Source organism: Sturnus vulgaris, chromosome Z (genome assembly GCF_052056855.1).
Source record: "Sturnus vulgaris isolate bStuVul1 chromosome Z, bStuVul1.hap1, whole genome shotgun sequence".
Lineage (NCBI taxonomy): Eukaryota > Metazoa > Chordata > Aves > Passeriformes > Sturnidae > Sturnus > Sturnus vulgaris.
The window spans coordinates 46,776,870-46,799,083 of NC_142283.1; the positions used below are offsets into that span (position 1 = coordinate 46,776,870).

The window sequence follows — 22,214 nt, forward strand, 5'->3', positions numbered from 1 at the left end:
CGGCCGGCTGTGCGAAGGCAGGTGATCGCCCTTTTTTAGCTGTACCACTGCCCACGTGACAGGAAAATGGTGGAGGATCTCTATTCCTAGTAAACTGCTGGAGAGCGAGGGATGCTGAAGTGCAGCACTGAAGCATCTTCGCTGTTTCTGCAGTAGAGAGGCCTTTTCAAGTCTTCAGAAGGTAAGAATCTCTTTGCTCTGAGCGGCAGATGTGCAGAAGATTTTCTGATTAAAGGCTCTTTATTGCAGTTACTTGAGACAGAAAAAGGGTACATGTTAGTCAGCAGGATGCAAAGCACTCAGGACCTCATTACTGAAAACAGGGCAGCTGTATTTTAATTCTGTTGCAGCTCTTTATGAGAGAAGCTTACATCAGTTCAGAAGGATTTCTTTTGTCTCAGCACACGCATGGTATTTATAATTAGGAAACAAAACTTCACTGCACAGTCACCTAATATGCTGGATTGTTTTCATCATTTTTGCCTAGCTCTGAGGATACAATGGGCAAAAAGGGATGAAAGGGCACTGCCAGCATATAGCTTGCTTTTAAAAGTGCTTAATTACTGGTAGCTTCACTGTTTGTGACAGCTCTCATTGTAGGCTACTTGGCATTATACTTTCAGGGTTTTTTTCCCTATCAACTGAAGCATATGATTTTTGAATTTTTTTGCAATGTCCTCTTAAAATGCAGTGAACAGTATATGTAATTTTTGAAGTTAACTTTGATGAAGGATGCAGCAATAATCTCAGTGGTAAGAGATTCAGTTACTGCAAAAGTTGGTTTGTGCAGGCAGTATATTTTAAAAAATTTAATTATACAAGTTTGATTCAGCTCATTCATTTACTTGCTTTTCTGTTTGTGATGAAGGAATGAAAGTATTCTTCAGTTCCAAGTATGGTAAGCACATAAATGATAGGTGATTATAGCGCTATACAGGGGGCATTGAAATATACAGAATGCAAAAATATTGGCTACTTAGAGCAACACTGAAAGGAAATATACGCAGGCTTGTTTCTTCAGCCAGAATTCTTCTAAGGGAGCTGGGGAAGAGAAGGAGGGACAGGCAGAAATGTAATTTCTGGATTTATCTTTATTTACTTGAAAAGCAGAGCTGTTTTGAGAAAGGGGAGATGCAGACAGCTCTAGCAGCACTGTCAGGAGGCATTAAAGCGACGGTGGAGGTTAGAGCTGAGAACAATGCACACCAACCCTTACCCTGCCAAACATTTCTTTTTTCCAGGGCTGCCATGTTCATTCCTTCACTCTCAGCCACACTCTTCACTGGCATGTCATGTGGGGTAGGGATGTACAGAGGTCTAAAATAGCCTTTTCTTTCCCGGCTTTGATGAGTCAGGTTTTTTATTTGCCTTGCATAAATCTGGAAAGTCGAAAATTCATGTAGTTAGAGTCTAATCTAGTTTTTGCATACATTCGCTACTTTAAAAACTTAGATCCTGCTACAAGCAGTCTGTTGCAGTTTTGTGACACCTCTGTATGGTATTCAGCAGTAAAAGGAGAAGAGTGTTATTTACAGCTTGTAATACATCTATAGGAAAAGGCACAGGAAAAAAAAGCCATCTTAAGTCCCCAATCTTTGGGCAAAAGTTGCAGCTTGCAAACTTACTAACAGACAATGTGTAGGTGAGAATGTGATTTTGAAAGCACTTGTGAATACTGCTAAACCTTTTTTTAATCACTGTGGTGTCTTCAGGACTGGGGACGCTTCCTCTTACATCCTGTATAAATACCAAGAAAATAACAGTGCTACTGCAACAACAAATGATACTGAGGCAGAGGAAGGTGGGGGTGACATTCCAGTTGCTTCACAGATTTCATAGTTTATCTACTTGTTTTTTCCTTTGGACATAAAAAGAAGTGGTTTAGCTGTTACAAGACTTTAAGAATTAACTCATTATTATAGTATATCTTGTAGTTTGTGGTCTTATCTACAGCCATTGCACCTATGAAAAACAGACAGCAGCAGATGGGACTTTTAAAATTTAGGCTAACAGATGAAACCTGACTGTGTCCTACACACTGGCAGCAGACTCTAAAGAGCTGTCTGCTGTGCAGTAGCCCGGCAGGATACACCATTGCCTGCTTGTTGAAAGTAGAGCATATAGCTGACCTTGCCCATGTATTTCCCTAGCTGAAATATGTGAGGAGTGCGATGTGGAGGAAGGAGGAGGCCCATTTTCTCACCCCTCCTGAGCATAAATTCTTCAGTCTGGCGTTTCCTGTCACTCTGAGTCTTTCACAGCGTTTTTCCTATGACTGACATTATTTCTCTTTCCCACACTTGGGTTGGTTTTTATCTTCCTACTGCTTCCGTGGCACTTCCATCTCAGTGACAGAGTTCTGCTTCTGAAGATAATTGGCGGCTTTCTGCATCTCTCATCTCTCTTTGCACATGCCTTTTAGACCTGCCAGCTGCAGGGTCTAACAATCTATCCTGCTCCTAACACCTCTTGCCTGTGCAAGCAGGCTGCAGGCTAGCATGTTTTCCAGCTTTACTGCTTCGGTAGGGCTTATTGCCCTGATTAGGAGTCTTCTCTGGCTCATGTTTGGGACTTTTCCTGTATTTTTCCCAAGGTGATAATTTCCCAGTATGGATGGGAATTAATTTCAATTACCAGTTTACATCCAATAGGGTATTTCCATTTTAATTTTCTGGTGAAAATTCCCACTCCACATTCTGCATTGTCACTTAAATTCCCCTACTGTTTATTACATCTCCAGCAACTGCAGCTTTAAGAGAGACTAAAGTTTGACATGAACAGTTTTTTAGAGCCTTTTTTTAGGTCACCCATAGCCAAGACAGGGAAAATGTAGCTGTTAGTTTTTTCTAAGCTTGTAGTAGGTCAACTAGGAATATAAATGATAATAACACTGAACACTGTAAGTTGTGAAATCATTGATACAGCAGCATCAAAAAGATGGAAAGGTAGACATTTGGCAGTACAGTACAGATGTGAGAAGAGAGAATAAAAAATTTCACAATATTTAATTTAATAATTCACAATTATTTATATTGAGGAAATAGACGTATTTTGAGAATAGGGAATGAGATGATAAATTGGACCAGAGAAAAGCAATATGAGGGGAGGAAAAGATAGAAGTAATACAATGTTAAAAAAAAAGTTGCCATGCATCTTTTCCAGTCTGTCAACGTGTTGTCCAAAAGCTGAGCGTGAAATCAGAAGAGTGTTATAAAAATACTAATGCTTTAATGGATAGATGAAAAAAAAAATCTATACATCTGGATGTTAAGTGAATTCTTGTAATTGGCATCTCTAAAATTCATCATCATATTTTACTATATGGGCGAGACATACTTGACCTGTTGTAAGATGCTTTGTTAAGGCATTTCATTCCAGCCTAGTTAGGATGGTAATAAGTATGGTAATGAGTACCACCATGGCTGTACATGTCATCATCCATACATGCAGAGAAACAAGTCCATTAAGCAATGCAAGAAGTTGCCAATATTACAGAAAAACCAAGCAGTAAAGAGAAATAGCCACTGAAGTTCAGGTACTAGCTCAGTTTCAGAACTAATGGTTATGAATAATGGTTAAGAGCAGTATGAGGCATTTTAGCATGTTTTCATTTGGAAACAAATGTGCTTTATGGTGTAGATTGTAATAGCTGGAAGGGGTTTCCCACAAGTCCAGTGGAGAATAGACAAGTCCAGTATAGGGTATAAAATCTAAAACTTTCTAAAGATTTTTTGGCTTCTGATCCTGCAACCTCTCCCTGTTAAGTACTCTAAAATCATTAGCATACTTCCTGAAAGTACAGATGGTTGCATAGGGAAGAAGGTGCATCCTGCTTTTTCAAGTACTTCTCACATGCCAATTACATCATTTGAAGCTGCAGGTATTCTGATGTTTGGTCCTGACAGCACAATATGGCAGGAAAATGGTCACTGTGAGCCACACATTCAGGAAGGGAAACTGGTTTAAAAGTTAGGAAAACTAAAACTGAGTTTTGGGGAATAATTAATCGCTCAGTGAGAATGGAAGATGGGAATCAGGCCCATGGCATCTTAAGAAAATTTTTAAATATAATTTTAAAAGAAAATGTATTTTTCAGGTTATAATTGTGGATCTTTTGAATCAGATGTATTTAATTTCCATTTTCTCTGCTGGCACAACTACGTTGCATTTGTAATGTTTGTTGAACGGTGGTTGCTGTTTAACAGATCATCTAGATATGTGGAATATTATCTGTAGAATACTAACAACATCTTTTAAAGAGATCAGAAACATGCTTTCTAAATGCTAATACTGCTTTGAACCTCCAGAGCAAGCATATTGCTAGACTTTGTGATCTTTCAGCATTGATGGAGGAGTACCCATCCATAAGCTCCCCAGCTTTCTGTTGTTAATTCTGGTTATTTTCCACCGTGTCAGTAAAGATGAAGGAGCATTGATCTAGGCACCAAACAGAGAACAACCCTTGCTCTGAGGGCAGAACCATGTGGTAGCATACAAGCGCGATGCTAAGCAAAGAAATAGATGCTAAGTGACATGTTACTTCTGCCTTAGAATTTGTTACTCTCTACCTGCTTTTTCCCACAGAATATTGCCTTAAGAGAATATTATTAAAATGGTACTATTAGGAACCTAGCAGGTTCTGCACTTCTCTATAAGAGGCATAGTTGGAGACGGGGATGCGTTTTGAAAACACCACTCTAAAAAATTGTCTCTTGTCCGTATTCATGCCATGAAACTGTGTGGATTTGGAGCCTCTGGGATCTGCTGTTGGCAGGATCAGCCTGACTTGCATTTCTAAGTCCCAATTTCGGCAAGACATCTAGGTTTGGGACTTCAATTTCCCTCATTTTATATTAAGATGCATTTTATTTCATGTGGCTGGAAGTCATATAATTGAAGAAGGCTGGAGCCCTGTATCTCTTCCACAGGCCTTCCTCATCCATGGGCGTGTGCATAAGGTTGATGAAATAGCCCAGTGAAATCCATGATCCCTGTTCACTTGGATTTGTCCCTTCATGGCTCTCTGTATCCCTCCATGGCTTTGCCTGCTTTTCTGGAGCTGTGACACAGGGAGGGAGCTGGCAATGGGTCAGGACAGGCAGCGTGAGGCTGCCTAGCAGCAGTGAAAGCAGCAGCATATGCTTAAGAATAGCAGCTTTTGTTTTTTAACAGTCTTAAGCTGATATGAGGAGCCAGGAGAGCCTATTACCATGATTGGTTTCCTGGAACAAAATGAGGCTTATAGTATAAGCTAAAAAAGAGGAACCAGGGAAAAGAATGGTAGATAAATAGACACTAAACAATGAATTTGATTGGAGACTAGGAAATGTTTTAGTAAAGAAAGGTTAAAAATTTATTCACAGTAGCTCTAAGAGAACTTTAATGTATTTTCAAATCTTGTGGCTATAATACAGGATTTTTCTACAGAAAAAAATATTACCTCTTATTGTCATGCCTAACTTTTTCATTCAAGTCCCATGCTGAAAATGGAGCAAAATGTCAGCTCATGAAAACTGAAGTATTAAAACCAAGGAAGTTATGATTTTTGCTAGTATTTAGCAGTGGCTTATTCTGTGGCTTTCATGACATATTTTTCTGTAAAATAAGATTATGAGCATGTCATCTACTATGCAGCAAACAGTATGACAATGATAAGTTAGTAACTACACAGATGTTTGATTAATAAACCTTTTGGCTCAAAAAAATCACCACAGCTTTTTTTTTCTTTTCATACAGATGTGAGAATAAAAGTCTCATTCTATGCATAAATTATAGTGCTTAATCTATAGATTTTCCCTGAACTAATTTGTGATTAAGAACAAAATAAGTAGCAATAGAAACACTGTTAATTTCTAACATATGGTTGCTAAATTCAGGTCTTAGGAGGTTATAAAATTAATCCATTTTTACAAGTCACCTTTATACAGTATAATTATTTTACACAGCTGTGAGTAAAAGTAATTACTTTTTATAGTCTCAGATATCCTGGAGTGGATTCCTTCCAATACACTAATTTTCTTGGTGTGTGGATAGAGCTGAATACTCTGGCTGATACTGACTAAGTCTTGCACAGTGTATGTCACTTTGATTTGTTGCATACTCTTCCACAGTTTAGGGATCATTAATTCTGCTGAACCTAAAAAATTCATACTGCAGTCTCTTTTATCTCTGAATAGGTGTCTGCATAAATTCTTGTTTATTGTCTAGAAGTTTTGTAGCAGGGCACTAGTTACAGGAAGTAATTTTGGATTTAGTGGGTACATTTGCTAATGAGTTTCTTCATCTCTTGGTGCACAATCCATTTAGGCTTTTGGGGACTAATGTTCTTGCTTTCTTCCTCTTGTTTCTTCCTGTCTATTTTCATCAAAGTATCTTCACACTAAATCCCATTATTTTGTCAGGTGTTATTTCTGAAATTCATATATTAAGACTCTGTTTCCTAAAACATCTCCTTTTGGCTGTAGACACAGTTGATACTGAAGTATGTGCAACATTTCTCTGGCTTTGCAGAACATTGCTACCTATGTAACCTGGACAGTAAGCATCAAAACTCAAACACATGTAAATTACACTAGGATTTGTTATTAGTCCAGTAGCGTTAAAGGTCTTGGAAATAATGCATCTCAGTTATAACAGTTTGTGGAATTATATCTACAACTGGGAAATGATGGACAGACTGACTTTCTTCTCTGAGTACTCCAGGTAGTAAAAGTAGAAAGTAGACATTTGTTCTTTTAAAAAATGCTGCTGTAGATACCCCTAACCTTTAATATCTCTTCTGAACAGAAGTGGCACAGAAATCACAAGCCACAAGTGTGGAGGCCTATGAAAGAAAGCAAAAGATGTGCTATTTGGATATAAAAGCAAAACAGCAAAGCAACTTCTTTTCTAAAAATGAAGTGTCAAGTGTTTAATTGTGATAACAGAATGGGTTTTGCTATTACTTTATATGAGGTGAGGTGAATGTTGGAGTAGTGTCCTGGTTTTGACTGGCATAGAGTACATTTTTTCTCAGCTGGAACGGCTAGTACAGTGCTGTGTTTTGGATTCAGTATGAGAGCAACGTTGATAACACACTGATGTTTTAGTCGCTGCTATGTAATGCTTACCCTAAGTCAAGGACAGTTTTGATTTCTCATGCCCTGCAAGCAAGCAGGTGCACAGGAAGCCAGGATGAGGCATAGCTGGAACAGCTGGCCCAAGCTGATAGTAGAACACCATGCCTGGTGTACAATCTGGGGAGTTACCCAGCAAGGGGAGGACCGATCTTGGCTCAGGGATAGAGTTTGGAATGGCTTGGTGGGTGTTGAGCAATTGTATTGTTCCTCACTAAACACCCAGGTCTAACTTGGTATTCTCCACCCCCCCCCCCACACTGGGATGGGAAAAGTGAAAGAGTATTTGTGAGATGCTTAGTTGCCAGCTCAGATTAAACCATAAGTTGCTGCAGAGATGGGTGTTAGCAAAACACCCCTTGTAAGTATATTTGGTAACATATTTTGGCTCTGAATTTATATGCCTTTCTGTAATTGCAAACTGAAGAGGAATGGAGCAATTAGGAAAACATTTTGTGTAAACATATCCTTGATGTAAATTGGAGTTTGTGGAGTATTTGAACGATTGCTTTAGGTTCTTCTAAAGCTTTTAATTGCTTCTGAGTAGGAAGGAATTCTTGTTTTGTCTGAAAGAAGTAAGACATCTTCCAGGTGGAGTGATCAAAATGATGTGAGACACACCTGGCCAGCCTGAGATGGATTTACACAAGAAACTGCACACTCTGGCAAAACACTTAACCCTCCTTAATGCTAAGGCACTTTCAGACAGAACTATGCTGAGAGTCAGTAGACAGGCATTACTGGATACATGCCAAGGGCTTTTTCATACCTTCCAAGGAAAATATTCTCATATCCAATCCCTCAAGCTCTCCTTTCTATTTTCCTGGGCTCAGTACTTGCATAAGGGTGGTGTCACAGGGTGGGGACGGAGAGGTTCAAAGGAGAAGAACTTTGTGCTGCCTGTATACTGCAAAAGTAACTCAATGAGTTTAAGTTCCTTTACTTGTTTTTCTACCTAAAATATCACTTCATGCATTCTTCTTCAAAGCAGCTCAATTTTTCACTGCAAACTAGTGAGAAAGTGAGCTATCAGCAGAATTCTTTCTTCATCCAAAACCAGGATATACCTACATAATGTATAGAATTTGAGATGAAGAAAGCCAAAATGTCTAGTCTCTGAGTAGTCTTTCTGCTGCACTTCATTTCCCCTCTTCACATTTACTATCGAAACCAAGTATATATTAATATGCACAGAGGTGATTTCATCTGTGTAGTTTCTTTGAATCATCATGCTTTGAAGCCTTATAAAAAAAACTTTGGACATCTTGTAAAAATTTAAGAATAAAATTATTTCTGTGTGTAGAGGGAACAGCATGGAGGAAACATGATTTACTTACCAAGGAAAAGTGCCTGGCAGTTGCGGGCTGTGCTTCAGATTAAACTTCTGCAATCATGAGTAAAGAAAATGGGAAAATGTATACATTTTGAAGTCCAGCTGGTGAATAAATTGTGGTGACAGTCACGACTGGATAAATGTTGATCTCTTTTGCACATTGTGGGTATTTATTCAGAGCAGTGCATTGGAAGCATATCTTGTTTTAGACTAAAGATCTTGACTTCTTGATGTGTAATAGCTGCAGAGCAACTTGGGAAACTGGTGATAGATCACAGATGACACAAGGGTGAGGCAGCACAGCCCATAGGGATTATGACATCTTGCTGTGAATATTCATAGCTGCTCTTTCCAAAACAGCAGAATGGTGCTGTACCTAGAAAAGTCAGGAAGGATAACTTTAATTTTGAGAAATACTGATTTGAGAGGGCATAAGAATTATTTAAAGCTTATTAATCTATAGAGCTGTAAGAATGTCTGAACCAAAAAAAGAGCAAGGAAAATATTTCAGCCTCCAGCTTCTCCTTCTCTTATATGAATTTGGTATCTGTCTCTGATCCACCTTTGAGAAATGAGAGGGGTTCAGCTGCTTCTCAACAAGATCATAGACCTGAATATCAGAACAAATAATCAGTAACTTGATTCCCAGTGCAGCTGATCCTTAAATGACCGGTCTGTGTACGATATAAAAGAAGTCATTTATGAAACAAAAAACCTTAATTGACTTTGACCTCTGTTCCAAGATCCCTTTTTTTATCAATCCAGTAAATCATACCTGATTAGAATGGGCTTTCTAAAGTAATTTAATTTATATCTTCAATAGGAGCATTCATTAAAAGGGGATTAAAAAAATACGTATCTTTCTTTCTTAAATATTTTTGTCCACATCATCCGTGTTATAAGCTGCACCCTTATCGCAAGGCAAGGAATTTTATAAGCCAGAATTTTGAAAGCATGTGAAGTAGGCTGTGGAAAAGAAAGAGGATGTAGTTGCCTATTTTAAAAAGTTTCTAGAGTCTGGCTTCTATTACTAGGGTTCCTGTTGAGGTCTGTTGAGAGCTTCTGCACAGCCAGAAATTACTCTGCAAGTTGCCGAGCTGCTCAGCGTAATATGCTCTCAAAATCCATCAGAAAATGTGAAGCTATGTCTGTAGAGAACTATCTTCATTTATAACCTACTTATCCTCTTACTGACAGCAGTTCTGAAGCCATATGTTGGGGCACAATATCACAGACATTTAAATATAATTTTAAATATGCCTGTATTGCCCATTAGTTTATGATTGAAATATTGACTGTGGCATGTGAAAATTAAGAACTTCCACTGAACCTAAGGTGTGTATGTCTGGCGGGGAATCTTTAATGTCTTTGCATAAAGCATAAAGGATTTAGAAAAGTAAGACTAGCTCCCAAGTCAGACTTTTTGTTCTCCAAAAAGCCTGCTTACTGTTTTTGACAGTACATAACAACCTGATGCAATTAAAAAAAAGGAAACCTAATCTCTGCTAAAAATCTTCTGAAAAGCGATAGCATTTTATGTAATTGAAGATAAAATGGAGAAGTTTGTGTCAGCAATTATTTTGGCAACTGGAGTTTTTAAATGCCTGCTTTTACCCAGCACTTTCAGGACCAGAGACTCTTACTTTCCAAATTGAATAACTCAATATGAACAGTATGGATCTTTGACATTAAAAACATTGTGTCAACAAAATAAAATTAGAAATTCGCCAACAAATTCTGATGCTGTTTAACTGTAATCCATAAGTGGGGGATATTTTTTGAGTATATTACTTGTAGAATTTCATAAGAAATTCAAACAAGTGTATGAAATATATACATCTTTTAATACCTAGAAATGCACTGTTCTTCACAACTATGATAAAAAATTCTGGTTTAACTCGGCTGCAGTGGTCCCAGTGAAAGCAGCAGAATCCTTCAAATTTTTGTTGTGAAAGTGTAGGAGGCCCTAGAGAAAGCAACAATGCCAATTCAAGTACATATGTGTTGAAAAAAAAATAGAAGATTCCACTGGGAAAAAAGCAGTCTTGAGATAACCCTAGAAACGTCATGATTTAGGATAATTCTGTCCCAGGCATTGCAAAAGTTATGCAACTCTAAATTTGTGAATTAATTACTTGTGGGAAGTTGCTTTCTTTCAGATTAAAATTGTCACTGTTTCTGTAGGCTTAGAGTATATAAACTCAGTTATGCTCTTTTCATACAGGGGAAAAGATGATCTTCATTCTTAAACAATTTGTTTTATACAGAGAATAGTGTCTCTTTTTAATACAGAAAGTCTGAAATTTCACTACCCAGCTGTATCTTACTCTTCACACGACTTTGAATATTTCCTTTCAAATAATTTCCTTCAGTAATTTTCAAAGGTTGTGCAGTAAGGAGTTGCCATTTGGTCTGATAAAGCTATAAGAAATATCACAAATTATTGGTTTGAATGACAGTACCAAAATTCTGTTCTTTCCAACCAAAATATAAGCCCTTGAATACCCATCATCTGTCTAGTCCTGAGCTGCTTTAATTGAATAACTCTTCATGGTTTTTTTTTTTGAAAGGTTGCTAAAGCCCCACATAAAATCCTGATCTGAATTTAAAATGAGTTAGAAATATTCGTACTCTCCAGACATCCTTTCCACTAAAGTTATGTGCCTTAGCCAGCTGTTACTGACAGCACTTCTTTCAAATTGTGATATCTCTCTAGTTACTTCAGATGAATGAATCAGACTTCATTACACATATTTTACTATGGATTGTATAAGAATCACATAGAAAGAAAAAAGCAAAGACTCTAATGATTTATTTACATTATCTTTGTAAGTTGTGGTGGTATTCAGTACTTCTGAATACGATAATTGTACAGAGTAGGGTAGGGGGAAGGAAGTGGTACCTGGTACTAAAAAGATGGCAATTAGTGCCTTCTTTTTATTCATGAACAGGGTACTTTGATCAGATTTCTTCACTATTCTGTTGTGCATCATGAGAGATAGAGTGTTTCAAGCCTTTTTTGACAGGCTTATTCCAGAACTCATATATTTCATAAAATCATTAAGCTGTTCATCTCCGAATTTATGAAAGACTCACTATACAGTATGTAGGGATAAAATCAAGATTAATAAAATCAGTTTTTATTGAGAGACAAGGCTTGGTTGTAAGCTGAGCAGCACGAGCATGCTTGACCATAGCTTTAAACTGTGTTCTCTATGGTCTCTTGGAAAAGTGGGAGTTCACTGATTTGTCTGTCTGTACTGGGAATTTGAGCTCATGGGGATTAAGGTAAAGATATTTTTCAGCTTTAGGCACAGTGAAGCCTTTGGCAGCCCCACATAGGCACATTTATATTTAATTTATATGAAATTAATAAGAAATCACAGAAACTGTACTTGCACTTTGATATAGTGATTGACCAAAGGGTCTTGTCTGGACTCCTCATTGGGAAAGTGAGGGCACAAAGAAACTGCAAGAGCAATACGCCACAACTATTCAAATCTGTTCAGCTGAATCACTTGAATCATTGAAAACATAGCTAGCTGATGATGTTGCAGGGAAAAGTACCAGCTTTGATCTCATCACAGTTCTGTTGGTCAAAGTGTAAGTAAGAACAGAAGTTCTTCAGCTTTTGTGGAGAAAATAAAAACAACCCAGATTTTGGAACAGTAATGCAGAAAAAAATGCTACAAGTATTACAATAAAGTAAATGAAGCTCTCTTGAAGTGATACATTTACAGATAATTTGGAAGTTGTTAAAAGTGTCCTGAAAATTTAAAACATTGTTTCCTATTTGCAGTTGAACTATGCTTCCAGCAAGTATTTTATAAAATATTTAAATAACAAGTAGACATGAAAACAGTTCAAGTCAACTTCCTTTAAACATTTAAGTCTTTGTTGCTATTTTCACCACTTAGTGCCTTTGCCTTGTCTAATATGTGTATGTATGTGTGTAGGTATTTATGTATGTATGTTAAATGTAATTTCTTAGAATCTTCCTAAAAATTGAGTCTAAGTAAGATATTTGCAACAATTTAGTCTTTGAAAATCTGTGATGTAGTTTTGGTTCTCACTTTTTTAGTCTCTGAACTGTTCCAGTGTGACACATCGCCTGCATCAGTAGTACTGGTTTGGGTCAGAATTGCTCTAAGATACAAATGATACCAAAATATGGAAAACATACTCATTTTTGCTATACAGTAACTGTATATACAGTCGCGAATATACTGTTTTATAAGGAGTAGCTGAAGCTCCTTGCAATGATGTCTCCAGCTTGCTGGATAGCCAAAGACCAACTTTGTTTGTGTAAAATGAGAAATATTGCTGTTTGCAACATCAGTTTTATAGTCAGACTTCTGAACTGGCTATGTTGGAGGAAATTTCAATTCTGTATAAGATCATGAGCTGTACATCTCTTTAAGATCTTACTTTGTATTAATCTCTCAGGTTGGTACAAGAGGATATGGGAATGGACATCCCCTTAGCTGAGGGTGTACTAAGCCCCAGTTCTGCAGAGATGAGACCTGGTAAGAAAAGCTCATGCTCATTTTCTTAATTTTATCTTATTCCTGTGGTATTTAATTATGCAGTGAGAATGATATTTCTGTGCTGGTAAAGAATCAGTTCAGTGTTAAAAAGAAAAAAGCCTTGAGTTCACTTTATTTAGTCAATTTTCTTCTTCACTTGAGAAATGATAATTACAGTGTGACATTTTCTCTTGGGCATTGTTACCACTTGTTTAGTTCTTGTAAAATTTTAGTAGTATGTATTTTTTATTTTATAATTGACTTCTAAGTGAACTAAGTTAGACAGAACAACTTGAAATGTGCCATACGAGGCAGAGGCAAGGAGCAAAGGTATATCTAGCTCTCATCTTGTTGAATACTACTTCTAAATAAGACTGATTAAGAAACACATTTTTTTGATTTGTTATTGTATTGAGTGAGATATTATATAGTTAAAGCTAAAGATGTAAGTATTTGCAAGTCAGCACTGAGTGCATAAGAAAATAAATATTTACAATGTCTATTAACTCATACGGATTTTCCCAGGACTCAGCAATGTCTTGATTCATAACTCAAATGATCTGTATTTGCCCTTTAAGTTCTTAAATATTGTGGGTCAGAGCATGAAAACCTGATTTTTTTCACTTTTGCAAAAAAGTGAATCGGGATTTAGCATAATTTAAGAGCTCTGAGTTACAATTTCTGCTCGTATAGATTTTTGTTTTATTTCATTAGACATTAATGCTGGTATTTGTGTTTTGTGTTAGATGGTCTTAAATGTCATGATGTTGCTAGAATTGATCTGTCTCAGTGTGTTTAAAGGTAGTTTTTGAGTACCTGAGAGATTAATTGTACGTGGAATAGATAAAGTTCTTTTTTCTTGTTTTTTTTCCTTTTATTCAGAACCTCCCAATTCTCTTGATCTTAATGGTTCCCAGTCCAGAAGGATAAAGCTCACTGCACCAAACATCAATCTCTCATTGGACCAGAGTGAAGGGTCTGTACTGTCTGATGATAATTTGGATACACCCGATGAAATTGACATTAATGTAGATGACCTTGACACTCCTGATGAAGCAGACTCTTTTGAATACACTGGGCAAGGTAATACTCTAGATTGTAAATGTAGAGTTCATCTCTGTTTCTTTTTAACTACACACATGCTCAGTTTCACGTCTTTCAGATTATCAGTACGGTTAAAGCATTAGAGAGTTAATACTAGGCATCCAGGTATTTTTACTGTCTGCTATTATTTGATCTTTATTCCTCCTGTATAAAGTATTATCCTTCTATTTATTCAGAATGCAGAAAGAAATAGTACATCTGAATTAATGAAGTGCAGCTACCTAGGGAGAATGAAATTCAAAGTCCTATCTTTGTCCAGTACCGTAGGACTTGTCTGAAAACAATTGTTCAAGAAGGAGGGAGCAGCTGACTGTTGCTGTAGAGAATGCTGTAGGTGACTACAGCTTCCTGCAGCTCTGGCCAGCTCCAGATTACAGTTAGGTCCGTCGTATTTAGGAATATAACTTCGTGCAAAATATGTTGGCTGCACCAAAGATCTTGCAATATATAAGTGCAGTAGACACAGTGTGCTGAGAGGCCTTTTATTAGGAAGAAAGGTCTGCTTTTTATTCCCATGGCTGGAAAGCTGAGATATGGAAGGTGTGTGGATGGCATGATAAAGCTAGCTCAGGTGGTAGAACAACGGAATTCCTCGTTCCATTAATTTAAATGTCCTTTCTTTGAAGGGCTAGCTGTACAATACAGATGCACCTTGAAGTGTGCAATGGAGACTTCACTTTTCCTTCACATATTAATGATTTTCTCTTCTAAAAATGTGATGTACAAGTTTCACTCATTTACTTAGTTTCTTGATGTTCAAGACAGGGTGTTGTGTGTTCCTTGCTAGTGCCTAATAAAATGTAAACATGTAAAAACTGTAAATGCTGATGTAAATACAAAGAGATTACAAACTATTTGAGGGGGAAATAAGTGTGAACATTTTACAGCTGAAAGCAGAAAAAAACTTTTAAAATGGATCGGTTTAAACTGAATTTTCCCATGCATTTACTTTCCCTAATGCTAGAGTTTGCTGGAGCATACAAGAATAGGTGCATTATTTTAAGTAGTATTGCCAAAGAGGCATTACTGTGTACTCAATCGTGCATGTGTATCTCTAATGTCACTTCTCATGAGGAGGCTGATTTCCTTATGGGTTAATGCAGAGTGTGGTGATGAGTTGCTTGATGGTTAGAAGATTTTATAGTGAAGGTTAAAGCTAACACACACAGACACAGGCTGACATGCTTAGACTGTTGTGACTGCTGTGTGAGAGAAAAAGTCTCTTGTCTGCAGTAGAACAGATGTTGCCTTTAAGCCCTCAAGTAATTAAATTAAACTCCAGTGATTTTGGGAGCAGTTGTGTTGATGGCAGGCATTTCCTCCCAGTGGTTTTTTTTTTTGCTTTCTAAATGTGATGATTCATTCGGTTCTTAAAGCTAGACCAATTTCCCCAAACTTTTAAGTGAAGAACTCAGGGTCCCTCTGGTTTTGGTGACATTTATATGGTTGTGTAGTTTTATTTTAGATACTTAATAGTAAAAATGTCTTCCGCTGAGCTGAACCATGAAAAGAGTAGAAAATAAAAAAAAAAAAAAAAGAAAAATCAATATTTTATCAAAATAATCCAGCAATAAAAGAAGTTTGCTGTATGTAATTTTAATCTGATAGCTAAGATTATAGTCATGAGAACTAGTGCAGAATGGCTTATTTGCATGGTAAATAGCCTTTGTTATCTTTGTACTTCTGTACTCTACTATTAGCTGGTACATACTCTGATGTTACCAACAATCAATCTCCCACAGTTCAATGTTTCTAACTGCTGCCTAACCCAGAAAAGTAAATACTGAGAAAAAACATAACTGCTGAGACTAGAAAGAGCAGTGATTTTTGTCATGATCAGACAGTTGAAGGTCCCTTTGAACTACAACAGACAACTGAGAAAAGCAAGACTGCTACCATGGTTCAGGGATCCACCTCATCACTGAAAAATGTCTCTGTATTATAAGTAATACTGAAACCCCTTTTTTCAGAAGAATGGTGAAGAAGAATTATCACAACTGCAATATGCATGAAAGATGAGATGAGAGCAGAAATACTAAAGTACTTGTCTTGAACTAGCACCTAACTTGTTCCGAGATTGGTTGATCATCAGTTTCACTGGGTGGGGGTTTTAGTCACTAATGCCATACATTCCAACATTCCCTTTACAAGCCATGGTAGTTTCTGAAATAAGCTTTTTTTATGATTATTGCTTTAGATGACATAGAATTGCATTTCTGAAAACTGTATAACTGAGTATCAGTGAAGGCCTGCTCTCAAATCAGCATTATTTATAAAGTAAGAATGGTTGTTATTTTTTCTGCAGATATTTATTTTGTTTTTCTCTGTGTTTTTCTCTGCAAAATCAACACTCCAGGCAGTGAAGGAGAGCTACTTTGTCAGGAAGAGGCAATCTAGTACCATTTCTATTAAAAAATAGTTCATGTATCCAATTTCAACATAGTAAATTTTGTCAGGGTCTTAAGAATTTTTCATTGTCTTAAGTTTCACCAACCAAAAAAAAGTAAATTTCAAACACCAAATACAGGTTCAGAATTGGTCAGCCATGTATGTAGCCCAGCCTCTTTTTATTAAAGTTTTTTTCTGCCAGCTGTGCTTCTCTGCCTCAGTCATGTTTCTACTTCACAAGGACTCAGCTGACCAGACAGTCTTCATAAGCTGTGTTGATAATCCCATCTGTCTATTCTAAAAGTACCTGAGCTGCATAATTGTATCCTGTGGAGACTCTATATCCTTACGGAAATGGGCTGCCCTGAAGTGGCTTGTTGAAGTTTGCATAACTGGACTGTATGCATTTGATTTTCATATTGCTACCAGTAGTATCTTTGCAAAACCAACAACATAGAAAAGTGCATTAAGATACGTAGGTTTGGAGGTAGTGGGGTTATGCATTATGTAAGCTTATTCCCAGTGTCACAGAATATGGGATATTTCAAAGCTGAATGCTGTTGTTAAACGTCATGAGCATTGTGCCCTGAGAAAGGCATGAATATATTCTTCAGTTCCTCAGTATATAATCTGCTGAGCAGCAACTGTTAAACCAACTTGAAATACTATACTTGGAAAAAAACCAACACTCTTTGTTCAGATTGCCCTTTTTTCCAAACTTACATCTTCTCAAACTCACTTTATCTGGAGTTCTTAAGGAAAAAAGGCTTAATGGTCACACTGTAGGTGCACGTGTGTATATTTCTTGCTTTTCTATCCCTGTTTCCACCATTAATGCAATTTTATTTGAGTGTGTTTTTAACTCATTGGCTGGTTAGACAGTGAGAAAAGAGATGAAATATTCCTCCTTTCTTTCAAGGTTTATCAGGCAGGAACTAGATAAATTAGAGAGTTATTTGTAGACTCAGATTTCATTGCACATGAGAGAATCTACCTCAGAGAGGGGCACCTTCTGCCAATATAATTCCCTAATAGTATTTTGTATTAGGAACAGAAAATAAAAGACAGGTAGCAGTAGAAATTCAGACTTTGTTAGTCCTAGTGTAGCAATAAATGTGTGCTCAACCTATCTTTTTTAGAAGCTTTTTTTGTGGGCTTCGAGAAACTTGGTGTTTATAGCAGATTTGGTGAAATTATTGGTAGGATTTAATGGAGAATTCAGTTTTACAAATTACTAGTTAGTACATGTTGGTATATGTGCCTGTAGCTTCAGTGTAGATTTCTGTGGTGTGCATACAGTATACTATTATATTCCTGATTTCATAGACAACTTATTTAATTCTTATGATAAACTAGTCTGTTTTGAGGATCATATACTTTGATTTGTACGAGTAGTTCAAGTCGAAGCATTAATCTGAGAGGCATATCTGTAGATAACCTAACACATAGAAAGGTTTGAGGGCACCTATGAAACATTGTGATCTTTAGTTTTTGTCAATTAAAATTGCTTCTTTTAGTTTAGTCTTAATTCTTATAAATCTCCCTAGTATTTTCAAATAGAATGCTTGCAGCTTTTTATGTACGCATGTGTATGTCATTATGTATCTCACTGTATCATTGTTTACTGTTACCTCACTTACTGGCTTGCAATTCAAATTCTGCTCTTATGACTGCAGAGCCAGAATAATGCTTTAGAAAGAGCAGTTTACTTCAAATATGTGTTATATGTGTGAAATTTACAGGATCTTTACTATGAAGGTAAATTAATAATATGTACACAGAACCACAAGGCAAAAGTGCTTCAGCAAGAATAGTACAAGAGAGGGAATTTTTCCCCCATGGAAAACACAGTATGCTGTAACACTAACTAAAGAGGAAAGTTAAATAATTCCAGCTGTGGATATAATCGCTTTTCATGTCAGTTTTTCTGTGAACAGCCATTTAATTTGAAAAACTGGAATGTAGTTAAATTCATTGTTAAGAGCAATCCCATCAATGTGCAATGAAAATGTAGATTTTATTAATTACTTCCCAGGTTTTTTTGAAACTAAGAGTATTTGGCAGAGAGACTTTATGGTCATTTGTCATCCATGCAGTTAATTTTTTGTAGTCACTGTGTATGTAGACTACATGTCTCTCTAGGGTGGTCATAGAACCTAGGTCAGACTGACTCTATGCTTCACAGCAGGAGAAAACTGGTGTTGAACCTCGGACAGTCCTAGGGGGAGGTAAATACTGTGCTTATATGAGGAGTCAGCATGGCTGAATCTGACGAAGATGAGTGTTCTTCGCGTTTGCTGATAGTGGAGGTAGAGAGATTGAAGACAAACTGGGAAAAAGTGAGAAGCTGTGTCTGTCTGGTAATTCCTCTCTAGACACGAAGTATTGCTGTGTTCACTTTTATTTGGCAAGGCAGCGTTAGCATAGGTCTCATACCTTTGGCACAGATTTTAGAAGGCCTACCATGCAGTAACTCTAGTGAGCAGCTGCTCAGTTTTACCAACTGGATGCAAAAACCTCTTGATGGTATTCTGCATAGTGATAATTGCTGTTGTTCTTTTCATGTTCATAATGATGAGGTGTCTTAAAAAAAGGGAAACTTCTTGTTTACTGACTGTCAGATGATGGATCACATTCTGCTCTTATTTATACCAGTACTGTAAAAATGCACTTCACTTCAGTCATACATCTCTACTGTATGTAACAGCAAAAATATTTAGAGCTTTAACAGGAAGAGGTAATATATACAGTTCTCCTTTCCAGAAGAGCATACTGCTGCTAAGGATGCTTCCCAGGAGGAATCTGAATCAATTCCAGAGTACACTGCTGAAGAGGAGCGAGAGGACAACAGGTTATGGAGAACGGTGGTTATTGGAGAACAAGAACAGAGAATTGATATGAAAGTCATTGAACCATACAAAAAGGTCATTTCACATGGAGGTAGGAGCAGCTGTAAGCATTTTTTAAAATTATACAAAAAAAAAAAAGCTTTATTGATCATGATTTACTTTAAATTTTGTTCTCTTATCCTACTGACAAGAGGAAAGAGAATTTTTTCAGCCTTGGCTGAAATCACGCAGGTTTTCAATTCAATGTGGCAATGACTAATAAGAAATTTAAATTCTAAGCTATTTTGGAAGCAGCATACTTCTGTATATGTGTCAGGATCAGTCTGGGTAGGGTAGGGTAAAACTGTCTTGAACAAGGAAGAAAACTTTTGACCTACAGCAAAATAAAATTTTGCAAATTTATGTGGTGAGTTTTGATAAAACCTTTTGTGTGAGGAAGTATAATGCTCTGTCGTTTGCTGAATCATGTGGTTGCACAGATCTGAACAAGTAGAGTGGCAAAAGAAAAAAGATAGTTTTCCCTGGGGCTTCTATTCGTTATCTGGCTACTCGCCTTATGCTATTTTTCTGCCATTTATAGTTGTCAGCAGCTTTTCACCAGGAACTGGTTTATGGGATTTTTTACATAATTTGTTAATAACTATCAAATAACATATCAAAGAAAACATTCAAAGTAGGAATATGACCCATGTGCTTGCTATGTTTTCTCGTTTGGTCATCTGCTTCCCAGCTTCCTCAGAGAATTTATAGTTTCAGTGTTATATGTCTATATAAATTAATTGAAATTATTATATAAACAGATAAGTATTACTATAACTGAAGGAAGAAAATAAAACAAGGCTTTCTAAGTGCCTTTTCCTGAGTGTCTCAGGTTTGTATTATCTTTGGATTCCATACTTTTGGGAGCACTCTTTGCTATCTGTTAAGCAAGGTATTAGGTTAAGATGAGAAGTAAGATTTATGAGTTTATATGAGGATGATTTTGTCACAGTGTTGTTGATCGGCAGCATCAGTTAAAGATACTAAAATATTAAAGTTAGAATATTTTCAGTGTTGAGTCTCTATCTGGTAAGATTGCATAAATAAATTACAGTTAATTTTTACATTAAAAGCAGCTAAATGCTTGCCTACAGGTATTTGTGGTGGCCGGTGTACAGAAAGTTTAACCAGAATTAATAAAGATGTTTAGGCCTCCAAGCATTTTTCCACTACAACACTACCATGATTTATGAATGTGATGACACCTCAGACACAGTTTAGCAAACATACCCAGATGGCTTAATTTAGGAAACAAACACAAAATATTTTTGGGCCTTGCTAATGTTGTTTATTTATATATTTTTGTATGCTTTAAACTAGTCAGTATGCATTTGTGGTAAAAACTTGTGTATTTCCTACTAGATGTTGAAGTTTATAACAACTTTTGTGAAAAATCAGTGTTTAATGGGAGATTAGGTAATTCAGCTCAACTCTCAGCATGAAATAATTTTAATTCAAATTTTACATGTCTGATGTTTTGGTAGATCACTCAATTGAAAGATGAAGAGCACTTAGTTTTTTTACTTTTGAAAGGATGTTTGTCAATAGCATTCGTCAATGTAAAATGAACAGTTTTAAGATGTAACAATATGTTTCAGCCTGCCACTGCCTGAACTGGAAATCTTTTCTAGGCAAATCAAAGTAAGCTAAGGACTGGATTAAATTCTGATTGAAGACAAGGAAATAAAATCACTTTGTTGCATCTACTGTGGAAAACTTTGGACAGCTCAAACAGTTTCTACATTATGACAGCAAGGCCCATTCCATATGAAGTTCCCTTTGGCAGTACTTCAGTGGAGTGTTTAGAGGGCCAGGACTCTTTTCTTTAATCTCATTAATAATAATAGGTTCTGACTAAAATGTGTCAATAGGAAGTCAAGTCAAGCATTTCTTGATGATTCAAAGATCTACTGAGCATTCCTCCCTACCAAATGACAGATAACAGCAAATGCATAATTTAGGTGGTAGCTACAAAATAGGAAATGGGAGAATAGATTTGGCAGTGTAGGTTTGAGATTGTCTTCAACATATGCTGATGGGGAAATTTCTTAGAGATCTTTTTCTCTGTTAAGGTTGAGATTTTGGGCAAATGCCTTTTACTGGCTTTTAGTGATGAATTAAAATACACTTGTCCCTAGGGTGAACATTCCTTCTCTTCAAGCATGTGTGAGGAAAAAGTGGCTTAGATTTATCTGTGGATTTTTCTTCTGTGTGTTATTAGTTAGCATCTGCACATAATTGTTTTGCTGTCCATGAACTGCAAACCGTGCTGTATAATTTAGCAGATGCACCTGCAATAATGTGCTCTTACTGCCAAATTCCTGTGCCAGCTAGACAGATTGCTTTGTTTTAAAGTCTTTTAAAGTTTTATTAAATTAATGGAAGGAAGGAAATGTCCTCCCTATTTTCCTATTTGTAAACATGAGGGGGAGAGAAATACTGCTTTTTCCCATTGTTCAAACCCAGCTGGCAACCAAGCCTCACACAGTCAGTCGCTCACTCCCACATAGTGAATCAGAAGAGTGAGTAAAGTCTTGGGTTGAGATAGGGACACTTGAATGCATAAAGGAAAACATAATGCACAGAAGCAAAGCAAAACAAGAAATTGATTCCCTATTTCCCAAGGACAGGCAGGTATTCAGCCATCTCCAGGAGACCAGGTCCTCATCACACGAAACAGTGACTTGGGAAGATAAAGGCCATCACTCCAAATGTCCCCTCCTACTTCCTCCTTCTTCCCCTCCTGAGCATGATGCCATGATCTGGAATATCCCTGTGGTCAGTTGGGATCAGCTGTCTTGGCAGTGTCCTCTTCCCCTTCCAAGTTCTCGTGCATCGTCAGCCTTCTCTCTGAGTGGTG

The 22,214-nt window shown here is 36.9% G+C and overlaps 1 protein-coding gene across 1 annotated transcript in view; it reads left to right on the forward strand.

Annotated features, from left to right (window-relative positions):
* PRUNE2 (prune homolog 2 with BCH domain) overlaps window positions 1-22,214 on the forward strand; it is a 100,813-nt gene that overhangs the window by 64,073 nt on the left and 14,526 nt on the right. The window contains exons 9-11 of the mRNA XM_088157013.1: window positions 12,895-12,974; window positions 13,857-14,057; window positions 19,230-19,406. Coding sequence (XP_088013139.1) covers window positions 12,895-12,974; window positions 13,857-14,057; window positions 19,230-19,406 — 458 coding nt within the window. The remainder of the gene's footprint in view (window positions 1-12,894; window positions 12,975-13,856; window positions 14,058-19,229; window positions 19,407-22,214) is intronic.